The sequence below is a fragment of the Lutra lutra genome, chromosome 5 (genome assembly GCF_902655055.1).
Source record: "Lutra lutra chromosome 5, mLutLut1.2, whole genome shotgun sequence".
In the NCBI taxonomy this organism is placed as follows: domain Eukaryota; kingdom Metazoa; phylum Chordata; class Mammalia; order Carnivora; family Mustelidae; genus Lutra; species Lutra lutra.
Genome location: NC_062282.1, coordinates 105,856,304 through 105,877,884, shown reverse-complemented (window position 1 = coordinate 105,877,884; position 21,581 = coordinate 105,856,304). Strand labels below are relative to the sequence as shown.

The window sequence follows — 21,581 nt, the reverse complement described above, 5'->3', positions numbered from 1 at the left end:
TTTCTGGGCTCTAGAATTATTTTGTTAAATTTAAAAAAAAGAAAGCATTTTATATACTAGGTTGAATGAGATTAAACCTGGAAAATTAAATTTGGGAAGAGTGGAGATATCAGTCTTTTTTTTTTTTAAGATTTTATTTATTTATTTACAGACAGCGATCACAAGTAGGCAGAGAGGCAGGCAGAGAGAGGAGGGGAGGCAGGCTCCCTGCTGAGCAGAGAGCCCGGTGCGGGGCTCGATCCCAGGACCCTGAAATCATGACCTGAGCCGAAGGCAGAGGCTTTAACCCACTGAGCCACCCAGGCGCCCCTTCCTTTTTTTTTTTTAAGCATTATTTTTTCCTCTGTATTTCATGTTGGATAGATTCTATTGCTGTGCCTGCAATTTTTTTTTCCTCAATACTTAATCTTCCATTAATTCTCTTCAGTCTATTTTTCATCTCACCCTTTGTAGGTTTTCATTTCTAGAGGTCCATTTGGGTCTTTTTTATATCCTCCATGTCTCTAGGTAACTTTATGAACATACAGAATATAGTCGAAATAACTTTTTTGTCATTGTTAAAGATTTTCTTATTTATTCACTTGAGAGAGAGAGCACACGAGAGAGAGCGAGAGCATGAGCATGAGTGATGTGGTGGGGCGTGTGTGGGGAGGGGCAGAGGGAGGGAAGGGGAAAAGGAGGCTCCCCACTGAGTAGTGAACCTGACATGGGGCTCAATTCCAGGACCCCAGGATCATGTCCTGAGCTGAAGGCAGACGCTTAACCAACTGAGCCCTCCAGGAGCCCCTAAAATAACTTGTAATGATTCCTGCTAATTCCAGCATCCATGTCAGTTCTGGGTTGGATATGACTGAATGATTATTCTCTTTACTATGGGTCATGCTTCGATGACTTTTAATCTTTGATTTGATGCACATAGACATTGTGCATTTGACCTTGTTAGGTGCTAGATATTTATGTATTGTTCTAAATCTTGCTTCGTTCTGAGATGTAGTTCCTTAGAAACTTAGTTTGATTCTTCTGGTTGTTGCATTGTAATTTATTAGGCAGGTCCAGACCTGTGCTCAGTCTAGGGCTATTTTTTTTCCACTACTGAGTCAGAACCTCCCCAGTAATCTACTCAGTGTCCTGCGAATCTGGCTGGAGGGAGCACGTGCTGGTCCCAAGTCTGTATGAATGCTGGGCACTGTTCCCTTTCATCTTTTCACATGGTTCTTTCCTCAGTTTGAGGTAGTTCCCTCAAGAACATCTGATCAGTGCTCAGCTAAATACTCTAAGGGCCCCTCTGAGAATCTCTTTCTGGGCAGCTTTCTCTTCTCTGCTACTCCGTCCTATGAATTTGAGATCCCTTGGTCTCTCTGGACCCTCAGCTCTGCCTCCTGAACTCAAGCAGTCCACTGGGCTATGCCTCAATTCCCATTCTCTGCACCAGGGTCTGGAAACTCTCTCAAGGTGACTTTAAGCTGGGTTTAATGGTAGGATTCACCTCCTTTGTTTCCTACCCCTCAGAGATCGCTGTCCTTTGCCTGAGAGTCCCTGTTTTGAAAACTGTTACTCCATACATTCTGTCTGTTTTTCTTTAGGTTGTTTTAGGTAGGAGGTTATGTCCACCCTGCATGCTAGTCCATCTTAGCTGGAGGCAGAAATAGTCAAAGAAAATTTTATCGTGTCTTTGCTTTCTTGATCAATATTTTTCAGCTTATTTTCCACTTTCATGTGCTTGTTAATTTAACCTGGGATCATAGACCCAGCTTTCTTTTTTTTTTTTTTTAAAGATTTTATTTATTTATTTGACAGAGAGAGATCACAAGTAGACAGAGAGGCAGGCAGAGAGAGAGAGGGAGCAGGCTCCCTGCTGAGCAGAGAGCCCAATGCCGGGCTCCATCCCAGGACCCTGGGATCATGACCTGAACCGAAGGCAGCGGCTCAACCCACTGAGCCACCCAGGCGCCCTAGACCCAGCTTTCTGAAACAGAATATTATAAATCTTTTAACTCTTCTTTTCAAAAAGTTTTTTCTTCTGTATTCAACTTTGTAATTGCACGTAGAGAAGTTATGTATGTTGATCTGTATGCTTAATTGTCTTTAATGTTACTAACACTTCTTTTATTATGTAGCTTTGCCGTCCTTCAGTTCTTAATTTCAATAAATCTTTTGGTTGGTTGCTTTATATTTTAAAGCAATTTTCAGTAGAGGTACATAAATGATGAGGGTGTTTTGTTTTGTTTTTAAGATTATATTTATTTGAGAGAGAGTGAGGGTCCTGGGGAGGAGCAGACGGAGAGGGACAGGCAGCCCCCTTGCTAAGCCCGAGCCTGATGTGGGACTCAATCTCAGGGCCCTGAGATCGTGACCTGAGCTGAAACCAAGAGTCAGATGCTTACCTGCCTGAGCCACCCAGGCATGAGGGTCTTTTTTTTTTTTAAATCTTTCCATATGAGATATCTGTTACCTTCAAACATAAATAATAATCTCACAATTCTTGCCAAATCTCTTCTCCTCAGGATTCTGTTCAATTGCTTTATTGTCTTCTGGTAAATACCATTACAATAAGAGTTTGCCTGCAAACTCAAAGAAAACTGAGATTCTAATCTTGGTATCTGACAAGGTAGAATTTATGTCAAAATTAGTGGTAGATATAACAGTGGGGATGGTGCAAATGATTTCTTCTTTGACCTAAGTGTTTAGAAGTGTGTTAATTTATAAATACATTGGGTTTTCTGTAGTTATTGATTTTTAGTTCAGTTCCGTGTGGTCGGAGGACATACTTTATATTATTGAGTCCTTTTGAATTTGACCTTGGCTCTACATATGATCTTTGTTGTTGTCTCTGCCCCTGAACTTGAAAAGAATGCGTTTCTATAGTTGTTAGGTATACTGTTAGGCTTTTCTTGGTGATCCAGTCAGAAAATATTTTGTTTTGGTAGATGAGTTGATATATATTGCTATGACTGGTATTTTTATCCCTACCTTTGTTGTATCGTTTTATGCTATACTTACTCTTATCTTTGACCTTTGATTTTTTAGTTCTTTTAATATTTAGAATGATTTGTGTGCTTTTCTAGTGTTCCCCTTTATCCTAGTATCTTTTTTTTTTAAGATTTTATTTATTTATTTGACACAGAGAGAGAGAGATCACAAGTAGGCAGAGAGGCAGTCAGAGAGAGGGGGCAGTAGGCTCCCTGCTGAGCAGAGAGCCTGATGTGGGGCTCGTTCCAGGACCCCAAGATTATGACCCGAACTGAAGGCAGAGATTTTTAACCCACTGAGCCACCCAGGCGCCCCTATCCTAATATCTTTACACATTGTCCCTGATTTATGATTTTGACTTTGTGAGGGTGCAAAAGTGATACGCAGTCTACTGAATGCATACATATGCATACTGAATGAACCATACATCAAAGTCTGACTTTTGATCTTTTCCCAGTGTAGTACTATGCGGTATGATCTCTCTTGTGATGCTGCAGCAAGCCGCAGCTCCTAGTCGGCCCCGTGATCATGAAGGTTAACAAGCAATATGTTGACAGCTATTCTATTTTTCACTTGCAGTACAGTATTTATTAAATTATATGAGATATTTAACACTTTATTATAAGATAGGCTTGTGTTAGATGATCTGCCCTAATCTGAGGCTAATATGAGTGTTCTGAGCACATTTGAGATGGGCTAGGCTATGGTGTTTCATAGGTTGGGTATATTAAATGAATTTTCACTATATTATATTTTCAATTTAAAGTGGGTTTATTGGAGGATCTGTATATAATTCTCTTAGCCCTCCTTTTTTTTTTTTTAAGATTTTATTTATTTATTTGACAGACAGAGATCACAAGCAGGCAGAGAAGCAGGCAGAGAGAGAGAGAGGAGGAAGCAGGCTCCCCGCCAAGCAGAGAGCCCGATGCGGGGCTCGATCCCAGGACCCTGGGACCATGACCTGAGCCGAAGGCAGAGGCTTTAACCCACTGAGCCACCCAGGCGCCCCTTAGCCCTCCTTTTTTACTTTGCTATTTGGTTTGTGAGCTTCCAATGGCATCTTTGACTCCTACTTATTACCACTAAGGAAATTAAGTAGTGTATTTAACTCAACGCTTTTGCGTGTCTCTTCCAGTCTTATTCTTAGTTGTATGATTTGTACCTGGTCAAAACATATAATATATAGAATACTGTTCTTCTGTCCTTACTCACAATTTTATTTTGTTCTTAGATCTACATAAATATATTCCATGCTAACCACTTCTGAATTTCTAAAATATTCTCAATTATCTCTTAGTTGGAAGAATTAATTCTTTAAAAGATTTCTCAGGATTCTTTGAATTCTTGACTATTTATTAAAGCATTTTCTACAACATAATTGAAAACAGTTCAACTGATATGAAATCCTTGTCTCAGACTTTCTTTCCTTGAATTTCTTAAAAATATTACCCCACTTTTATTTGCTTTTTATGATGCTGTTGATACATTTAATGTCAACATGATTTGATTTGATTTTTTTCAAGTAACTTCATCTTTTTGCCTGGAGGCTCAGAAGATTTTTATTATTATTGTGATTTAAAGCCTAAGACTTTTACTAGCTCTGTCTTGAAGGGAACCCTGTAAATTCTTAGATATACAGTGAGTTCTTTCAATCTGTTCATTCAGATCTTTTATTTCAGAGACTTTTGAACTATAGTATTAAATACTGTATTTCACTGTTGTTTCACTGTGTTTCACTGTGTTTCTTTTTCAGGGACTGCAATTATAAATATTACTGAATCTTACTTCCATGTCTTTTATTTCTGTTTCTCTCTGATCCTTTTTCTTTATTCCGAATTATCTTCTCTCTTTTCATTTTTATTCCCTATATGCCTCATATACTTTCAGTTATATATACTGGGATATATATGCATACTATCCCTTCATTACTGAGATTTTTGTCTTTTCTTTTAGTTTCTTAGTTCAGTGTCAGAGTTTAAAATTTTTTGATTCAGGGTTTTTTTTTTATATTGGCAGTTGCTGATTTAACTGTTTAATTCATGTTGAAATAGCATGTAACAATTTCCTTCTGCATTGTGGTGCTTTTTTTTCTTTTTCCTTTCTTTCTTTCTTTCTTTCTTTTTTTTTTTTTTTTTGACATAATGGGGGCAGTGTTTTCATTTGCCAAAAGTTTTGAATTCTCATCTCCTATTTTTTAAACTCCTATGGTAACTTTATTTAGATGCTTTCGTTGTTCACGTTTTCATATGTCAGCTTTTCCTGGACCTATAATAGCAGGCAGTCTAAGGGGGTGGGCTTTTGAGAGTATAATTAAGTTCTTAGTTCAAGAACACCTTCTTCTACTGCTATAGCAAAGTGCACTTTTTAAAATAAACGTTGCCCTTTTCTGGTCTGCCTTCTTGTGATTCTGTGATACTAGGTTGTGTCAGTAGGACCCTGATCTTTGCCTTTTCCTTTTTCCCCTTTACCATTCACTTTCCACAAGACACCTGTTCCTCAACTGCTCCTGTCAGATTGCTACCGCCTGAGACCATCACTCTTGTCCTGCACACTGTCCAAGCCCTCCCCTTGGACTCCCCGGGGGCCAGTCTTCTGATCCACTTGGTGTCTACCTGTATCTCAATCTTCTATCCCTGGGATTTAATTTACCAGGTGCAGTCTGAGTCCTTACCCTCTTGTGCCCCCTCATCCTCTTTTGCATGACGCCAGCCTGACTCTGCCCTGGTTGACACTCGCACTGACTCTTCAGGTCTCAGATGATTATTTCCTCACAACCTCCCAGGGTTTAAACACGTTCTGTCTCCCACTTATGTTGTAGGCTTAGGCGAGAGAGAGAGAGAGAGGGAGAGAGAGAGAGAGAGATAAGCAGGCTCCTCACTGAGCAAGGAGCCTGATGTGGGGCTTGATCCCAGGACCTTGGGATCATGACCTGAGCCAAAGGCAGACACTTAACTGACTGAGCCACCCAGCCACCCCAATTTTCTTTCCTTTTCCATATGGTTTCTAAGGAGAATATGTAGAGAGATTAAAATTTAGATGACCACCATTTTTTGGTGGAAATCTGGAAAGTCACATGTTCTTAGGCTCTTCTCCAGTTTAAGAAAAACAGCCCTAGGGTGTTACATGCAACTGATGAATCACTACATTCTATCCCTGAAACTAATAATACAGTGTATATTAGCTAAATTGAATTTAAATAAAAAATTTAAAAAAAAAACAGCCGTAGGAACTATAAAGAAGCATTATAAGTATGGTTGACGAAATAAGGATGGTAGAGAATTCTAAACAGTAGCCCTGCATTCAAAGACTGCCATCTGAATAGGTATGTGTTTTTAAGTCAAAGAAAAATATTTAAGGAATGATGTATTATTTTTTTTATTCTCTACTTTACCAACCTTTTTTTATAAAACAGCTTCTACCCTGGGGCACCTGGGTGGCTCAGTCAGTGAAGTGTCTGCCTTTAGCTCAGGTCATGATCTTGGGGATACTGGGATTGAGTCCCGCATCGGGCTCCCTGCTCAGCGGGAGTCTGCCTCTCCCTCTGCCTCTGCCCCTTCTCTACTGCTTGTGTGCTCTCTCTCTCTCTCTCTCTCAAATAAATGTCTTTAAAAAAAGAGAGAGAGAGAGAGCTTCTACCCTAAGTCCACAATATGTAGTGCTCTAAGAGTTGGTTCAGATTTGGGGGGTTTTTTGTTTGTTTTTTTGTTTTTTGGTTAGGTGACTTCCCATGCAAGGATACTACATGTTATGCCTCGTTTCTTCTGTTTCCTCTTGTGTAGTCTAGTGTTTGCTGCCCGGGTGGACATAGGGATGGATGTAGTTGGGAGTGAAGAAGAAAAACCTGATGGGCTAGTTCTGAAGACAGCTCTTGGGAGATCATTGACCCTTTTTTCTTTAGGGCAACCTCAGAGTCCCATAGCTAGAAGTAGACAAAGTGAATCTGTCTTTTTTCCGTTTTCTTTGGGATCAGGTTTTGATTCTTATGGTAGAATCCAAAAATATGTTGTTAATCTCTTCAACATTGGCATTAGTGAAAATCCCCTGGAGACTTTGGCATCTGGTCTTCTCTTTAGTTTCCAGCGCTCTTGCCAGTTTTCATCTTTTTGTAATTCTTCATGGGTATTATCACAGAAATTGGAAGAAAGGCATATTAGGCCCTGCTAGTTTGCCCTGATACTAACCCAGAAGTCCTACCAATTATTTTTCAATAATGAATAGGAAAAGACTATACTTAGGGGAGTGATTCAGTTATTCTTAATACTACTTATTTCTTAAGTAGCCTACTTTAAAAATTTAATAAGATTTCTTAATAAAAATATCCATGAAAATAATCTCTCCATATATAACTCTATGTCAAATGAATTTAAGTTATATATTTCCTCACCAAATTTAGTCAAAATCTTATAATTTCCATGCCTAAACTCTTTATTCATGGTTATGTTTGCATGTTAAAATGGCTTTTCAAGGAGCATGAGATTTACGGAAACCTTATATCACCTGGACCCACATAACAAGGAAAAGAAGCCCCACCAGGAATTTCACTGGTACCACTGACCCTTGAACAACACAGGTTTGAACTGTCTGGGTCCACTTATACATGGATTTTTTAATACAAATACAGTGTAGTACAGTAAATGTATTTCTTTATGGTTTTCTTTATTTTTTTTTAAGATTTTATTTATTTATTTGACAGAGAGAGAGATCACAAGTAGGCAGAGAGGCAAACAGAAAGAGAGGAGGAAGCAGGCTTCCTGCTGAGCAGAGAACCCGATGCAGGCCTCGATCCCAAGACCCTGAGATCATGACCTGAGCCAAAGGCAGAGGCTTAACCCACTGAGGCACCCAGGCACCCCTCCTTATGATTTTCATAATGGCATTTCTTCTTTTCTAGTTTACATGATTGTAAGAACACAGTATATAAACATATAACATTAAAAATACAGGTTAATCCACTGTTTATGTTATCGGTAAGGGTTCTGATCAGTAGTAAGCTACTAATTGTTAGTTTTGGGGAGAGTCAAAACTTGTACGTGGATTTTTGATTGCCCAGAGGGTCAGCACCCCTAACCCTTACATTGTTGGAGGGTCAATTGTATAAAGGCTAAAAAATGTGAACTCTGTGGTTAGATCTGTTTCAAATCTTATCTTCCCCATTTATTGTTTGTGTGACCTTGGGCAAGTTACTTAACAGTTGCAACCGTCAGTTCCCTCCTGTGTAAAATGTAACTACCTACCTCATAGGCACTTAGGTGAGGGTTTAGTGAAGAGTGTGTATAAAACACCCAGCACAGTGCCTGGAACACAGTCATGACTCAGTAGCTTGAGATGAAGATAGTAACAATGATGACATTGCTCACGAAGAGATGACAGGATGGACATTACTCTGGGTGTGTCTTGAATTTTTTAAAAATTATTTTTATCAACATAAAATGTATTATTTGCCCCAGGGGTACAGGTCTGTGCATTGTCAGGCTTACACACTTCATAGCACTCACCATATTGTTGTGAATTTTTTAATCAGTAACTTTTTTTTTTTTCCTCAGAAAATATCATCATGGCTATTTCTGTTTCTAAAAATTTGATACTGCTTTTTAGGGTGTGTCTTTTATGACAGATGGCCAGCAGCTCATGGTAAAATGAATATGGGATATAAAAGCATTTCATTTATTTATGGGAAATATTTTATTGCCCCACCCTTCAACTAGTTGGAAAATGAAAGTCAAAAACTGGAAACTCTATTTATAAATGGACAGGGCTGTGATCTCAGTGTCTGAAACTGTAGACTTTGAGAAAATATTTATAGCATATTGGAAACTAGTTACTGATCGGTGTCTTCTTGCCCTATTATTTTTAAAGCTAATCCAGATAATATAAAATTTGAGGTCAATTAAAATCGAATACTAAAATGTCATCAAAGATAATTAACTTGGGGATGCCTGGGTGGCTCAGTGGGTTAAACGTCTGCCTTCGACTCTGGTCATGATCCCGGTGTCCTGGGTTCGAGCCCCACACTGGGCTCCCTGCTTGATGGGAAGCCTGCTTCTCCCCCTGCTTATGCTCACTCACTCTCTCTCTCTGATGAATAAATAAGTAAAATCTTTTTTAAAAAGATAATTAACTGTATACCATTTTATACAAGTTTGTAAGAGAAGAAGATGGAGAAAGGGATTCTGTCTCTAGTTAATAGAGGCATTTGAAGTTAGTAGAGATATTTGGTAATGGAGCCTTAAAGATAAGCTGAATGAATGGAAATGTAGGACATTCAAGGAGAAACTGAGGTCCTGTCTGCATCTTGCTAAGAAGACAATTTTAAATAGTGGTTAGAAGTGAGGAATTCAGGAGTCAGTCTGAAACTCTGCCCGAGTTTCAAAGCCAATTCCATCCCCTGTTCAACCACATGATCTTGTAAGTCACTTAACTGGTCTGTGCCTATGTTATATCTGTGTCACAGTGTCAAAGATTCAATATGATAATATGGGTAAAGCATTTAAAATGATACGTGGCACATAATAAATGCTCATTAATGCCTGGCCAAAACAAAGAAACCCCCAGATCACTCTAGTGTAGTTGTTATGGACAAGGATGAAACCTGCCCATTTCACTGGTTTAGAGATGGCTTTCTGTCCTTAGTGGTCAATGTGAACAACATGTTGTAGTTCTTTTTCTTTACGTAATTATTTGCCTATTCACTGCCATTGTCATTCATGTAAGCTGGGTGGCTAGTGAGCATCGTGCAGTAAGGATCCTTGAAGCTTATTGGAGGGGCGCCTCTGTAGCCCAGTCGTTAAGCATCTGCCTTTGGTTCAGGTCATGATCCCAGGGTCCTGGGATCGAGCCCCACATCTGGCTCCCAGCTAGGCCGGAAGCCTGCTTCTCCCTCTCCCATTCCCCCTGCTTGTATTCCCTCTCTTGCTGTCTCTCTCTCTGCAAAATAAATAAATAAGATTTTAAAAAAAGAAAGAAAGAGAAGAAAGAAACTAATTAGAGAGCACTGCTTTGTTCCTATCACTCTGGAGCCTGAACATTTGCCATAGTAAAAACCCATGCTAGCTTGCGGTAATAAAACGAGGTCATTGCATTAACTTGTATCATTGTTGGAAAATCATTTCCCATGAACATCATCCATCATTATTCAGAGATTTAAATGCCACAAATGGAATCCACAGTCTAGCAAAGATAGTGTTGCTTGTACAGCAAACTATACCATATCTGAAAAATAGGGGAAAATCCCTGGATAACAGATGACACTGTATCTTCTTTATATGCAGTTCATGGTGAGTAGACTGTGTGACTTAGCTATATTTGACACTGACACATTTCTAAAATGAGACTCTCACATGGGAGGGAATATTGTAACATGTCTTAGAAATTAAAGTTATAACTATGCCAGTATATTTCATGAGGGAAATTCTTGCCAGCAAGAAGAATGGATGGGAATATTAATGTCTCCTTGTATCTACATATTATTCTTTTTAAAAAAAAATATTTATTTATTTGACAGAGAGAGATCACAAGTAGGCAGAGAGGCAGGCAGAGGGAGAGGAGGAAGCAGGCTCCCTGCTGAGCAGAGAGCCTGATGCGGGCCTTGATCCCAGGACCCTGAGATCATGACCTGAGCCGAAGGCAGAGCCTTAACCCACTAAGCCACCCAGGCACCCCTCAAGTTACTTTAGAATTTTAACCTGCAAATTTTACTTAGCTAAACCTATATTTCATTAGTAGTATTAACTTCTTCTGAACAAAGTGAAAACTTCATAGAATGCACTCATTCTGATTTCCCCTCCTGACTTACTCACTATTATTATCATCCAGATTTTAACTCTATTTGCATTAAACCCACAAATTAGACCCCATCCACATCATCAACATCCTGTTTGGATTTTCTCACATTCACCATTTTGTTTGCTAATCATCCCTTCTTGCATTCAGAGCTTCTGCAATCAAATCCTAGTTCTTGTCAAATTGGACTCGTTGGTAGTCTTCATCACAATCAGATAATTGCCTCAAGAAGAAAATGAGAAGAGTCCCGGGAAATATGCCCCCTCTCCCCAACAGTGCTGCCTGTGCCCCCAGGACTAGGGGCATCCCTGTGGATTTCCTCCCACTCTCTAATTAGGGTGTTTTATGGAGTAGAGAAGAGCAAGGGAATCTGAAAGCATACAAAAGTTAAATACATTCAGTTTGAAGAGCTGTCATGTTTTTCTGCGATCATAGTCTTCCTACCTTTTTTGCTATTAGAATTATCTTTATTTTGGGCGTGCCTGGGTAGCTAAGTTGGTTAAGCATCTGACTCTTGATTTTGGACCAGTTCGTGATCTCAGGGTTGTGAGACCAAGCCCTGAGTCTGCCACCACTGGGTGTGGAGCCTGCTTAAAATTCTTGCTCTCCCTCTCCCTCTGTGTGCTGCCCACCCACACTTTAAAAAAAAAAAATCTTTATTTTGTAATATAATGGTGATGGTAGTTGAAGTTTGCGGTTTTTTTTAAATCAATTTTGTTTTAAAATTTTTTTCTTGGCGAATACAACATGGCCAATCACAACCCAGATTTTTTGAAATTTTCTTGACTTGAAATCCCAAGCCACTGCTGTAGACAGCTACCTGTGATTTTGAGGTGTGGATATTGGGTCACCTGAAAACATGTCCTCGTGGTTACATCAGGGACCTTAGTGGTTTTTCAGGTGTATACAAATCCTACAGTGTTAACAGTACTTTGCAACCTTTTATTAGGTTATCAAGCAGTCCTTAGTACTCTCCCAACAACTAAAATTATTTTTTACATAAGGCTGAGTCTATACTAGCAAAATGTCCTGGGTACATCATGTACACCCCACATACATTTGGTGATGGTAATGTTCCCAATTTTTTTTGAAGATTTTATTTATTTGAGAGAGAGTGAATGAGCAGGAAGGAGAGGGAGTGAGAAACTGAAGGAGACTCCACACTGAGCACAGAGCCCAACGCGGGCCTGGATCCCATGACCTCAAGATCATGACCTGAGTCAAAACCAAGAGTCGGACGCTTAACCTACTGAGCCACCCAGGTGCTCTAATGCTCCCAACTTTTTCAGAACACCATTTTGAGAGTCACATGATCTAATATTTGGCCAATAACTTTGTCTGCCTTCCTCATATCATAAGGGGTTGGACTGTGATCCCCAAGTTCCTTTTCACCACTAACATAGGTTGTGACTGTAGTATTGATGCCACTGTCCTGATAGATGTTCTTTCCTCATCTCCCTGTGAACGGTCAATGTGAAGTGTACACAGAATGACTTGAGTTCTCATTTCCCCCTTTCTTTAAAATTTTTTTAAAGGTTTTATTTATTTGACACAGAGAGAGCACAAGTAGGCAGAGAGGCAGGCAGAGGGAGAAGGAGTAGCAAGCTCCCCACTGGGCAGGGAACCCGATGTGGGGCTCGATCCCAGGAACCTGAGATCATGACCCAAGCCGAAGGCAAATGCTTAACCGACTGAGCCATCCAGGTGCCCCTCTCATTTCTGCTTTGTAAAGAATGATCATGTATAAATACAGCCACAACGTGTATTGCAAAGGGTCACAGTTAAGAGTATCGTTTAATTGTCATATGCTTGACACTGACCATCTTATTAGATGTTCAGTCATTACTATAATGTAGACAAATAATAATGAGTTAAAGATGCACCAACTACAGACTTTAGAGATCTCTGAATTCATGACAAAGTTGTTAATTGGCAAGCTTGTTGTTTCCTGTAAGTACAAGGGAAGGAAGTATTAAAAGTCATCGTCTTAATTTGAGAGAGGAAATTAATGTTTCCTAAAAAATTCTCTTCTAGCGAAGGAAGCCCGTCCCCCAGAATGGAGCTGCTGCATAATATCGACCCAAACTTTGTGGATATTTCACCATGTGAGTACCTCATTTATTGCTACTAAACTTAATCGCTTTAGCTCGCGAAGACATTTTATTGCCTAGTGTGTCCCCAGCCTCACTTAATCCTTTTCTAGGATCCTTTTCCTGAGTTTGCGCTCAGGACAAACAGTTCTGCGTAATACCAGTTCTGCTGACCTCACTGTCGCTTTGGTGCCCTGGAGGGTAGATGCTGTTTTTCTCTCTTCACTTACTGGCTATATGGCCTTCACGCCATTCCATCTCCCTGCCTCAACTTTACCGTAGGCTCTCAGTGGCTCCTCCTCCCTGGGAAGGTCATGTTGTTGTTGCTGTCTTCTCACGTGAGAGTTTCAGAGCCTTCTTCAGGGAACCCAAGATCAGATAAGCCACCACATCATGCAGTGGAGCTGGCCAGGTGCTGCCCAGCACCTGCGTATCCCAAGTGTGGCTTCCCTAGCAATCCTGGAAGTCATTTGGCTTGATTTTGTGTCCTGCCTAAGTTAAGCAATAGGTAGCCCCATTCATTCTTCAAGGAAAGAAGCCATTTTGGCTCTCAGATCACAACAGATTGTAATAGTTCTGTTTAAAATTCCACGCTAGTGGCCCTGTGAACCCTAGCCTGGTGAGTTCGGGTCTGGAAAGCCTTAGCTCTTAGGCCCTTTGCCCAGCCTCCATCATTAAGCGTCATCTGAAGACTCTTCACAGAACAGTGCTCTTCCATTTCATTCATTCCCTTGGGCGCTGACATTCCCTCCTTTCTAGACATACGGCCATACCCTTTATTCCTTCATTCTGTCCTTCAGGCTTTCCTGACTTCTTTGTCCTCTCCGGTCCGTGCCACAACTTGCCCTGGGATTTTCCTGCGCAGACAACAACCTCACACTGGTTGTGTGTCAATGGGCACTTGAGCCCCTGCTCTCCCCACCAGCCACATCCAGCCAGTCCTTGCACTGCTAGACACATGCAGATCATCCTGTTTTGTCTTGAATATGCTTTTCTCTGTGGCTGAAACACCTTTCCCTGCCCTTCCACGATTTTTCTTCATCCCTTAAAACTCAACATAAATGTCCCATGTATGCGAATGCTTCTTGGAACCCCAGAAAATCCTTCCTCAGCAGCCTTTTGTGTGTATCTGTGTGTAGAGCCTTCAGCAAATTCTCTTGTATGTGCCTTCATTTCCCACCAAGGTGAGAGCTCCTGGAAGTTAGGGTCTGTGTCTTATTTATCTTTTCCTCCTTGTAAGTGAACATGAATACCCAGCAGTGGATAGGCCCTCAGTGATGATTTCTTGACTAAATGGAAGATTGCTGTGATAGAATTAGGACCCCAGTGGAAAGAAAAGGGCCTGAAGCAGGTCGGGATGGATATAGTATGGAGAAACTGCTATTTCTCTCACATGTCAGTGAGAGAGGCAGGGTGGTTGTAGGTGTGTATGGTAGCCATTAGCCATATGTGGCTTTTAAACACTTGATATGTAGCTAATTGTGAATTGAGATGTGCTGCAAGTATAAAGTACAAATCAGATTGTGAAGACTTAGTATGAAAAATGTGAAATATATCATAATATATACTTACTACTCATTGAAATGGCAATATTTTTGATATGTTGAATTAAATTTATTATTAATTTCCCATGTTTCCTTTTCCCTTTCTATGTGGTTGATAGAGAATTTAAAAATTACATGTGAGTTTGCTTTGTATTTCTAGTAGTCTAGAAGGATTGTTGTGGCAGGTGCTAGGCAGTAATTGGATCAGCTGTGTAGGAGGAGCACAGACCCATTACTACTTACTGTGGCCACGACCTCCGTGGTTTCTAACCTTTTCTCTGCCCCAGCACACCAAAGGGCTGTGACACATTCTAGTCTAGCAGTGATTCTTAATCAGTGATCCCAGAATCTCCAGGGGTGGCCAGAAGGAAAGAGGAGAGGCAGGAAGGGTTTGTGAAACTTCTAGGTAGTTTAATGCCCTGAGAAACCCGGTATGATATCCAAGCAGGCACTGAAGATGCTGCACACATTGTAATGGTTGTCAGCTGGCCTTACCAAGTTCCATCTATGAAAGAAAGGCCTTAAGGCCCTTCCCCTCATCAAGCTGAATTTTTCTTAGCATCAGAAGCTGTGGGGGGTGGGGGAGGGGGTGCCTGGGTGGCTCAGTTGGTTAGGTGTGCGAATCTTGGTTTGGACCCAGGTTATGCTCTCAGGATCGTGAGATGGAGCCCCATATTGGGCTCCATGCTCAGCTGGAGTCTGCTTAACATTCTCTCTCTCCCTCTGCCTCTGCTCCTCCTCACCGCTTGCATGTGCATGCTTTTTCTCTTGGAAGGAAGGAAGGAAAGAAGGGAGGGAGGGAGGGAGGGAAGGAAGGAGGGAGGGAGATGGGAGGGGATAGGGAGGGTAAGAGAGAGAGAGGAAGGAAGGAAGAAAGAAAGAAAACAAACAAAACTGGGAGCTTGAAGTCTGTATTGCCGTGTAACCCAGCCACAGCGCTGCTGGCTGCTGGGCTTCTAGCACAACCTGCTCTGTTTTTTACGATCTTCCCACGGGGCCCCAGCTCAGTCCCAGCACGGGCACAAGTTTTCTCCCATATAAAAGTTGAAGGAGGGCATGGAAATCAGAAGAGAGAATCGTTTTGCTTTTGCCACCCATGGATTATAAGGCCTTAAACAAGTCCCTCCACTTTTCTTCAACTCTGTTTCCCAAATATTGAATTATGGACTTACGATGACCCTTTACTGCTGTTCCAAGTTCAGGGACATTTTCTGGCCTTCTGCAGCCCCCAGCCCCTCCCTGAAGCCCACTCCAGACCTCCCTGTTGGCCCTCCCTGCCAACCAGGACTCTTGCTCTGACTCCTGCTTGTAATGAGGGACATTGTCTGCTGTTGGCGTCAACACACGACCACATTCACTGTTGGTCTGCATTCACTTCTGTCTCTGCCTGCAAGCAGCAAAGCGCCCCCCCACCGCCATGTATGCAACACCTCAAGCTTTTCTCCCCAGTTCTTATATTCATTTCCATCCACTGTGCAACAGAAGCTAAAATAAGGAGAGCTATCTTTGGGGGCCCCCTGCTTCACAGGAGGATGCTGCCAGCCCATTTCCTTTTCTATGCAGTTAATTTGGGGGGGTGGTGGATGAAATCTAGCTCTAAGAAAATTTGTATTTATAGGACAACGACCAAGTCTGTGAATCCTATTTATAGAGTATGTTTTATGAATATGTTCTAGAGGCTTTGTGGAATGAAATCATTTAGCAGCCAATCTAGAATGTAGATTACAGGTTGACCGTTGAGTCAGTGTTATCCCAGGACTGTGTCTTTGGTTTCTAACTCCAACACTTCCTAGATTGTTTGTCCTTACTAGAGCACAAGAGGGTGGCATCCCATCTCTACCTTCCCAACAGCCACTTCACCAGTCTCCTCACCTGTGAAGCAAAGATTGAATTAAATGGTGTCTCAGGTCCCTTCCACCTTCAACATTCTGTGGGTCCTTATATAAATAGGGCCTCAAAGGAGCAAAGCTGCTGACTCAGTTTCTCTCCTTTTCCACCCCACGCTCATTACTAAGCAGTGACGTAGCCAAAGATGTCGTTGTACATGGGTAAATACAAGTGAAAATGTTAGAAACATTATAAGTGCTAGAATAATTTGAATTGTAGGATTTCATTATTACTACATCCTGCCCACTTTTCTGACCCCCGTTCTAAAACATCACTGCATCAATCCACTTTTCTGTCTGCCCTCTCCCCTTTAGTGGGTCTTGTTGGGGGTTGTGGACCAATGTCTCATCCTATCATAAATCAGAGGAACAGGCCTTAGACATTTCCTGGCAGAGCCCTGTCTTCTAAGTAGTACCACGTCCTCTCAGAAGCTGGCCTTTTGGGGTTTAGCAGCTTTACCCGCTCCCTCTTACTCTAAGAGTACAGGGCGTCCCCTCTACTGGTGGAGTTTGGTCTTTTTTCATGGCCGCAGACCCTTGGTACATTGTAGGTTAGCTATGAATACTAAAGATATTCTCAGAAGACTGGGACAGACACAGGCACACACCACAGGTCATAGCATTTCCCAGAGACCAGGAGATTCTGCAGTAAAGCAGAAACAGACTCAAAAAACCACAGCTTACACCCACTAGGATGGCTACTATGAAAAGTAAAACAAGAAAGGAAGAAAGAAAAAAAGGAAGGAAAATAACAAGTGTTGGTGAGGATGTGGAGAAATGGGACCACTTAGGCACGTTAGTGGGCATATAAATTGGGAATGCACAGCTGGTAGGACAAAAGGATAAATAAGGTATGCACATACCGTGGGCGACTATTCGGCCTTAAAGAGGAAGGAAATTCTGGCACACGGTACACCGTGGATGAACCTTGACAACACTTGTGAAATAAGCCAGTCACGAAAAGACAAATACTGCAGGATTCCATTTAATGCGGTACCTTGTACAGTCAAAATTTATAGAGACCGAGAGTAGAAAAAGGTCTGCCAGAGGTTGGAGGGGGCGAGACAGGGAGTTCGTGTTTAATGGCTGTAGTTTCAGTTTTGCAAGATGAAGAGAGTTCAGTGGGGGGATGTGGTGAAGGTTGCACAGCCATGTGAATGTACTTAGTACCATTGAACCGGACATTTAAAAACAGTAAAAATGGTAAATTTTGTATTTTTTTTTTACCACAATTAAAAATATGTGTTGCAAAATGCAAAACCAAAGAAGAGCCTAGAAATTCATGAGGCCAAGGTCTATATCTTTTTCATTTACTGCCATATCCCCAGTGCATAGCACAGAGCCCGCCATCATGGTCATTTCTCACCAAATCCTTCTTAATGAATGATAGTAGATCATCAGGTCAAAGTCATTGTCTTACTGTCTCTTAGACTTTCCTGAACCTAAAGGTATCTCCCGATGGCAATTCACACCCACCTTTAATCCCTGAACTTACAGCTTACATTTTGTTCCTAAAAAAAATAATTTAAAATTAGGAAGTGGCTGGTAACCATTAACATTATCATATACAGATGTTTGAAACTACTTATCCAGTTTACAAATGCCCACTCTCAGGCTTGCCTTCAGCCAGAAGGGAGGATGTGGGATTTCCCCTCCCTCTCTTCAGTCCCTTTGCTGGATCTCTGTGAGAGACGAGTATATATACTTCTTCTTCTTCTTTTCTTTAATTATCAGGAAAATAAATTTATAATTTTATTTTATTTCAATATTACCAGATAAATAAAATTTTATTGGATAAGACATGAGGATATCAGAACTTATTTTTTTAACCATAGAATATTATTAATCACTAAGTGTTTCAAGAAGGTTCATGAATTCTTAAGCATTATGAAATACTTCTAAAGTCCCTGCCTGTGCGCTTGGCTCAGCCTCACTTCCCCTCGGAGCCGGGGCCCTGCTGTTTCTTGCACTTCTCTTTCTTTGTGTTCCATTCTTGGCAAGTTCCCTTGCATTGTTTCATTGCTCACTGTCCTCTCCATGCCCCATATCTAGCTCTGCTTTTATCTCCACGTCACCCCTCACCCCCATGGCCAGCGTCAGACCTGTAGGCTGTAATTGCTTTCCTGTGTGCTTTGAGGAAACTTTTTGTTCATCTTTAAAGGCTTTGTTCTGAGGTAACCTTGGACAGACATGTTTTGGACTCTGTTCAGATAGTAACCTTTTTCTCTTCTCTCCTTCCTAAGAATAGATTCTAAGAATTATTTATTCCCCTGTGTCTTTAAAATATTTCTTTCTGGGCGCCTGGGTGGCTCAGTGGGTTAAGCCGCTGCCTTCGGCTCAGGTCATGATCTCAGGGTCCTGGGATCGAGTCCCACATCGGGCTCTCTGCTCAGCAGGAAGCTTGCTTCCCTCTCTCTCTCTCTCTGCCTGCCTCTCCGTCTACTTGTGATCTCTCTCTGTCAAATAAATAAATAAAATCTTAAAAAAAAAAATATTTCTTTCTAGGGGAGCCTAGGTGGCTCAGTCAGTTAAGCGTCTAACTTCGGCTCAGGTCATGATTTCAGGGTTCTGGGATCGAGCTCCGTATCCGGCTCCCTGCTCAGCAGGGAGTCTCCTTCTCCCTCTGCTTCTTCCCTTTCCTCCTGCTTGTGCTCTCTCTCTCTCTCTCTCTATGTCTCTCTCTCAAATAAATAAATAAAATCTTTAAAAATAAATAAATATTTCTTTCTAGTAGGCTAACCTATACTCAGTGTCCTTCTTGAGCAGTACAGGGTAGTCAGTGGAGGAGACCTGTGAGAGCCCTAGGGACAGGGATGATGCCCTTTAAGCTCATTCATGGGAAGCCTGGAACTCTCTGAAGTGGTAAGGAGCAGCCAAGATTCCAGTTAGGCCCTGAGATCCTGCAGGTGTGAGCCTAGCTCGACATGCTTCTGAGGAGCCTCCGCTCCAAACTCCCTCAGGTTCTAGCCAGCATGCCTCAGACCACAAGGACAACTAATTTCAAAGGAGTTAGTTTGCCTTAGAGAAAATATATACACCCATCCCGCAGGCACCAGGTTTGACATGTGCTGTTCTGAAGTGATGAGCCTACACCATCTGAGACCACAACTCACCTTGGATTTCAGATGTGACATTCTGTGTATCATTAGAATTCTCTCATACATCTGGTTGTATGACTCTCGTACATCTGGTTGTATGATGTATACATATACACCTGACACACGTGTGTGCGTACAAAGCACTCAGATTCTTCTGGTAGGAGCTTGGTCATAGATGAAGGGCACTGACAGATGTTAGCAGTTTCCACACCACCGAAGGCCAAGTCTTCAAAGTGATTCTGTACAGCTTTGTTACTATTTCACTTAAAAGGCCTCCTTTCTTTAAAGGTTATAATGAGATGTTATTTCTGCCTTGATTACAGAGTAAAAGAAGAGTCTTTCCCTCCCTCTCTCTCACACACTCATTTTCTGTGGTAAAATTGCCAATTCTGTACACGAGATCTAAGAGCTGTCCAGGTTTGCATACTCGGCGTGCCTTCCTATTTCCTCTGTACAGCAATATTTAGTCCGTTTCTGAGACGATTTCATCAGCAGGTACAAGCTAGATACTGATGTAGGTACTGGAGATCAGTTAGACTTTAAGTTTTGTTAGAAGCTGGTCTGGAAGAGGCCATGGACATGGCCTGTCCCTTCCCAGCTTGCCGGCTGTCCATGGTCCCCAGCTGCCCACAGCCATGTGCGGACGCCTGAGCTACAACCTGCGTCATTCAGCTTACACGCCCTCCCAGCATGGTTGCAGTGCCCACCTTCAGCCCCCGTCCTCTTCCTGTGCTTTTCTGACACTTCTCTAGGGACCAGTTCGCATCACTGCTCCTCCATGAAGCTCTGCCTGGCCCCTCCAATCTGGAGTGTCTCGAGCTTCTCTGGAGCGTCCTAGGACACTGAGCTCTTGCCACCTCATACATGGTTGTTTATATTCCTGTGTTTTACCCGTCCAGAGCTGTCAGTTCCAAGGAGGGCGAGATTTCATCTGTAACCCTCTCAATCCCCCACTGCTTTGTTTACAGGTGGGAGGAGGGAGATGGAGAGGAGGGGGAGAGGGAGAGAGAGAATCTCAAGCACGTTTTATGCCCACCGTGGAACCTGATGCAGGCGGGGTTCGATCTTACAACCCAGGGATCCTGACCTGGGCGACAATCAAGAGTGCAATGCTTGGGCGCCTGGGTGGCTCAGTGGGTTAGACCTCTGCCTTTGGCTCGGGTCATGATCTCAGGGTCCTGGGATGGAGTCCCTCATCGGGCTCTCTGCTCAGCAGGGAGCCCGCTTCCCCCTCTCTCTCTGCCTACTTGTGATCTCTCTCTCTCTCTCTCTCTCTCTCTGTGTCAAATAAATATATAAAATCTAAAAAAAAAACAACAACAACAACAAGATGCAGTGCTTAACCGACTGAGCCACCCAAGTGTTCCTCTCAATCCCTTTTGTTGTGGAGATTTGTACACCTGAAAGAACGCCTGCTAATAAATTAATCATTCAAGTTGGCTGTCACCCACTCATTTAATTAGAATAAATCTAGCAAGAGCAATAATATCATACTTTATTTTCAAAGCACTTTCATTTCTTTCTGGGCATATTGGTGAAGTAGCAACCTTCTGCCCTTCAGCCTGAAATTCAACATTGAGCAGAGTAAGAAAAGTTTGGGGGGATGCGTGAAGCCCACCACCTTGCAGTGAGGAGATTGCTCTCAGTGCACAGAATACCAGAAATTAGAAGGCAATCAGTGTGTCCCCCCCCTTTATAATCTGGAAGGGGAAACTGAGGCAATGGTCACACACAGCTAATAAATAACAGACCCAGAATTCAGGGCTTTCCAGGTTCGAGCCTCACACACAAGTCATGTCCTCCTAATTTAAGGAGTCTCTCTGTTTTCTATTCTGCAAGGGATTTGGACAAAAGGGACGCCCAGATCTGTGTAGAGCCACCCACTCAAGTGTCACCGGAGCATTACACACTTACATGTGTCTGGAAAAATGGGTCTAGCTGTGACTAACTTCCAGTTTCATACACAACCTGACTGTGTGGATGACAGCAGCTTCTGTGTGTAAAGACAGTTATGCAAGTCCTACAGAGCCCTGTAGTAATTCCACTGCAGGATGGTGTGGAGTGTGGGGACAGGGTGTGTAGCCTAGTGGAACATGCAGAGTTCCGGGGTGTCCTTAAGCCTGGGTTTCAATTCCAGCTTTGACTTACTTCCTATAAGCTTGTGGATAAGTTCTCTGAGTTATCCATTTCCTTGCTTATAAATTGAGGACAATT

At 42.0% G+C, this 21,581-nt stretch overlaps 1 protein-coding gene across 1 annotated transcript in view; it reads left to right on the top strand.

Annotated features, from left to right (window-relative positions):
- The window catches only part of ARSB (arylsulfatase B), a 169,430-nt gene that overhangs the window by 92,466 nt on the left and 55,383 nt on the right, over window positions 1–21,581 (top strand). Inside the window, exon 6 of the mRNA XM_047731752.1 lies at window positions 12,784–12,854. Within this exon, the coding sequence (XP_047587708.1) occupies window positions 12,784–12,854 (71 nt within the window). The remainder of the gene's footprint in view (window positions 1–12,783; window positions 12,855–21,581) is intronic.